A 4,769-nucleotide genomic window follows, 5' to 3' on the forward strand; every position below is an offset into this window, starting at 1 on the left:
CTCACTGGGGTTGTGTTACAGACTCCGGAGGGGCTCCTACATCCCAAGCGCTATCACAAGCCAACGAGGCCATATATCAATAAATCGTTGCGGCGTGCAGCCCGATCCCATAATTGTCACTCACAATCAGGCTCTCAGCCTCACTCAGTCATCACTCTCCAGTCTCACACACATGGGCTCACAATGTCATGAAACTAACCTGAAATAATGATATGATGTGCCAAATAATAATAACTGAGACATGATATGATATACATGAGCAAGACTGAGTACAGAATATCAATTAATGTAATGAGATGACGGCAAAAGCGACCACTCGGGTCTCAACAGTATTGGCATGAAGCCCTAACAGGATATCTAGCATTTTTACAACACATTTACTTAATCACATGATAGAAGTATGGGTATCAACAAGAAAGAGTTACTAAGTGGTGCCATGAAATGATCCAGGCCGCAATTCTCATGGTGCACGCCCACACGCCCGTCACTTGGCATTTGCGTTACCTCAATAGAAATCATAGAACACATAGTTCGGGGTTTCGAACCCTCAGAACCAAGTTTGGAAGTGTTACTTACCTCAAGCCAAGCCAAACTCTAGCTCGCGGCGTCCTTGCCTCTCAATTCGGCCTCCAAATACCCCGAATCTAACCAAAATCAGTATATTAACATCAATATATGCTAAAGGAGTGAAACTCATAGGAAAATTACCAAATTAGATCAAAAATCCAGAATTTGCTCAAACCCGGCCGCCGGGACCACGTCTCTGAATCCGATAAAAATCACAAAACTAGAAGCTCATTCACCTACGAGACTACCCATATCAAATTCACCAAAATGCGATGTCAAATGGACATCCAAATCCCTAAAATTAACTCTCCAATTCACCTCCACTTTTCCCCAAATTTTCACCCCAAATTTCCAATTTAGATGTTAAAAATCAAGACACAATCATAGAATTTAGTTAAAATTAAGTGAAGAACACTTACCCCAATCATTTCTCTAAAAACTCTTTCAAAAATCACCTTCTACCGAGCTCCCACTTCCATTTTATGTTATGAACTCGGAACCCTCATTTGGATCTTTTAAATCTGCCCAGATACACAGCCATCGAGATCGCGGAAGTACCATCACGATCGCGAAGAGGAAGAAAAAGATTCCTCTGAATGACCTTACGCGATCGCATAATAACTTTCGCGATCGCGTTAAGCACCACTGACTGAAATACGCGTTCGCGAAACTGACCTCGCGAACGCAAAGAGATAACCACGCTGCCTCAGCTCAGACCCAACACTACGTGAACGCATGCTCACCAACGCGAACACGATGCTCCATCTGCCACACCCTATGCGAACTCGGACCCATGTTCGCGAACGAGAAGAAGAAATAAGCAGCCTCAGACCTTTCCCTTATGCGACCGCGTCCTTCTCTCCGCGATCGTGAAGAAGGACCTTCTGCAACAGAAATACCAGCAAAACTGCCAACTTTTCAAGTCCAAGTATGTCCCGTTGAGCATCCGAAACACACTCGAGGCCCTCAGGACCTCAACCAAACATGCCAACACATCCCATAACATCATTCAAACTTAGTCGGGCCTTCGAATCACTCAAAATAACACCAAAATGCATTCCGGACGCGCTTCCAAGTCCAAAATCACCTAGCGAAGCTGACCAAATCATAAAAATTCAAATCCGAGATCACATACTAAAAAGTCAAAATTTGGTCAAACTTTTCAAATTTAAAGCTTCAAGCTGAGAATTGATCTTCCAAATCTATTCCGATTATGTGAAAACCAAAATCGACGATTTACATAAATCATAATATATCATACGGGGTTAGTCATGCCCCGAAACTGACGAGCGAAGTGCAAATACTCAAAACGACCGATCAGATCGTTACAGAGAAAAACATCGAGAGGTCTTTTTTTTATTCTACTCTATATATATTTCCAAAATCGAATTATCATACACAATAAACAAAATCAAAGCACAGACCATAAACGTGCATGAATGTCACATCTTACACCGCAAACATTATATATATACAATACCATTTGCCAATCTTACCGTTTTAAAGAAAGAAGAAAAAAAAAAGAAACAGCTAACAAAAGTAATACAGCAAACTGCATCAATTTTTCTTCTCTAGAAAAAAGAAAGAAAAAAAAAAGAAATAGAGGAAAAAAGCTAGGAACTAGATAGCATATTACACGCTACTATTACATATGGAAAAGAAAATCCTTGGGACTAAAATAATCATCATTGAACTCCTTTTCCTCAAAACTAAAATTAGTATCTGCTTCATTAGTACTACTCCAATTGAAATCAGTGGATAATTGTTCATCTAATAAACTAGGCGCCGGCGTCTCCCACACCAAATACTTCCCATTCCCATCTTTAAATATCGATGCTTCCTCAAGTACAGAACACTCGGCGCTACTTTCATTCTCATTCCCGCCGTCAATTATATTCTCCACGCAATTTTCCCCTGAATTGAAATTCTCATTAGACGAATTTTCGGTTTCGGAGAGGTTGAGCTTAGCGCCGGAGCCGTAGAGGCGGCGTGCAGCGTCGTCGTAGGCTTGGGCAGCTTCGAGGGAGGTGTTGAAAGTGCCTAACCAAATTCTGGCCCCACGATTTGGTTCTCTTATTTCGGCAACCCATTTGCCCCATGTTCTTTGTCTTACTCCTCTATATGTACACAACGCATTTTCCGGCCCTCCTTTCCCTCTCATACACCCTTTTCTCGAACGCCCCACTGTCGATTTCTTGCCAAGTGGAGAATTGTTTGTGTCTACAGATTCCGCCATATGGGTTTGAGCTTATATTTTCGTGTTTCCTTTTTTTTTTATTTCCTGATTATGTTTTTCGAGTTTGCTTTGTTTTTTGAGAAAGGTTAGGTTGCCCTATATGGAGGGAAATGGTACGAGTTTTCCAAAAAAGGCAAACAGCTGGAGTAGCTCGTAAGATTCATTTTCCTAAAATAGGCCAATTTATAGTTGGAGAAAGTTACAAGTGTAAAAGCAATGATTATGCAGGTGGATATCATGACACGCGTCATGCAAATGATATTCCAATTGTTGTCCTTCATCCTTGTAATTCTCCGCCTTATTGATTCCTTATACTGAAGTAAATTGTGAAATTGAAGCACGAATTAAACATTGAATTGTTATAAATATATATTATATTATGGATGTTCATTTAGTACTCATTGTAAATAAGCTTACTGAAGAAGTTTATCCATATGGGACTCAGTGGCGGATCCAAGATTTTGTGCAAGCGGATTCAGTCGGAGAAGTCTATAACAAATATAAGCGGTATAAGTCATATAAGTGGGTTCAAAAATAATTTCTATACAAAATTTACCTTGCTTTAGCCATAATTTATACATATACACAGTGTTATTTTTTGACGAAGCGGGTTCAGTTGATCTCACTTCTCACCACTTGGGTCCACCCCTGATAGGACTCCGCCGTAAATATAGTTATCTATTTAGTACTCTATTGGAAATAAGTTTTCTGAAGAAGCTTATCACTTCGGTACTTTGTTATGGATAAATATTACCTCTGGCAGAAGGTTATCTATATCTGGTACAGTAGCAACTTACAAGCAGCTTATACAGCAGCTTGCAGTAGCAGCTTACACAGCAGCTTCCCTTCTTCTATAAATAGAGGAGATTTCAATTCATTATGTACATGAATTTGAAGTTGAATAATAAATCTCTCTCTCCCTACTTGTCTTTGATTTCTTTACTTTAAAGTCTTTATTTTATAACACGTTATCAACACGAGACTCTGCCATTTTGAGCACTTACTTCAAATTTAATTTCTATTTCAGTGTTCATCTCCGATGTATGGCGACGCTCTTACATCCGTGGTAGATCTTGTTCATTCCGAGCATCATAAGGCAGATTATATCCTTAATGTGGTGAGCTTTTCTTCTTGGCGGTAGAGAAATGGATATCACTTACGTTTGGAGTGGCCGAATTTGTGTGAAGTAATTTGAGCCTTTTGCTTATATTTGGTTTAATATCTTTATCATCGCTTGCTTGGTTATATGCTACGTATACAATACCTATTTTGGTATTTATTTCCTTCATCCTAATTATCATAATAAAGGATTATAAAGTGGATAACATTGTTAGATCCACTTATACTCCAGCAGAGTTTGCAAGAAATATACAACCACCAGAAGTGGTTATGTTTCATATATCTCATTGTAACTAAATTTTTGTTAACCACCGGAAGTGGTATATGCCTATGGCCACCAGAAGTGATAATTTAGGCTTTCTATGGTTACAATTGAAGATAAGCTAGAGAAACAATTTCTCCATATTACTTGCATGCCTCGATTTGCTCCTAAAGTAGCAAGTTCTTAAAAGAGGTTCTAAGCCGTCACACAATTTGGTGTGATTAATTCACGCTCAAATAATTATGTTTCATTCCCTGAAGGATGAGAACTTTTGATAAATATTAATCCATTCCTAAAGTGAATGTGATAATATTAATAAAGCTCGTAAATATGAACGCGTTTTTGATGTGAATATATTACAATTCACCTCCAGAAGAGGTAATATGATTGAGGGAACATATACTCAATTTTTCGTATTTTAAATTTACTCCTGAAGAAGTAACACAATTGAAATTTTCTCCTGAAGCAGGAAAATATTATGAAATTGTGTCTTTCTGTGCTTAAACAAAATAATAAGCTATTCAAAGTTATTTTTGAAGCACATTTTCATTCTCTCGAGTGAATGAAGAAATACCACAACTCACC

General features: G+C 38.6%; 1 protein-coding gene across 1 annotated transcript; it reads right to left on the reverse strand.

Annotated features, from left to right (window-relative positions):
- Positions 1 to 2,212: 2,212 nt before the first annotated feature.
- Positions 2,213 to 2,803, reverse strand: LOC138869223 (dehydration-responsive element-binding protein 2D-like). The gene has a single exon (XM_070146824.1). The coding sequence runs from the start codon at positions 2,801 to 2,803 to the stop codon at positions 2,213 to 2,215; it is 591 nt and encodes a 196-aa protein (XP_070002925.1).
- Between the last annotated feature and the right edge of the window lie 1,966 nt (positions 2,804 to 4,769).

Source organism: Nicotiana sylvestris, chromosome 5 (genome assembly GCF_000393655.2).
Source record: "Nicotiana sylvestris chromosome 5, ASM39365v2, whole genome shotgun sequence".
Classification (NCBI taxonomy): Eukaryota; Viridiplantae; Streptophyta; class Magnoliopsida; order Solanales; family Solanaceae; genus Nicotiana; species Nicotiana sylvestris.

Excerpts from the sequence above, each read along its gene's own strand:
- LOC138869223 (XM_070146824.1), bottom strand. The coding sequence starts at position 2,803 with ATGGCGGAATCTGTAGACACAAACAATTCTCCACTTGGCAAGAAATCG.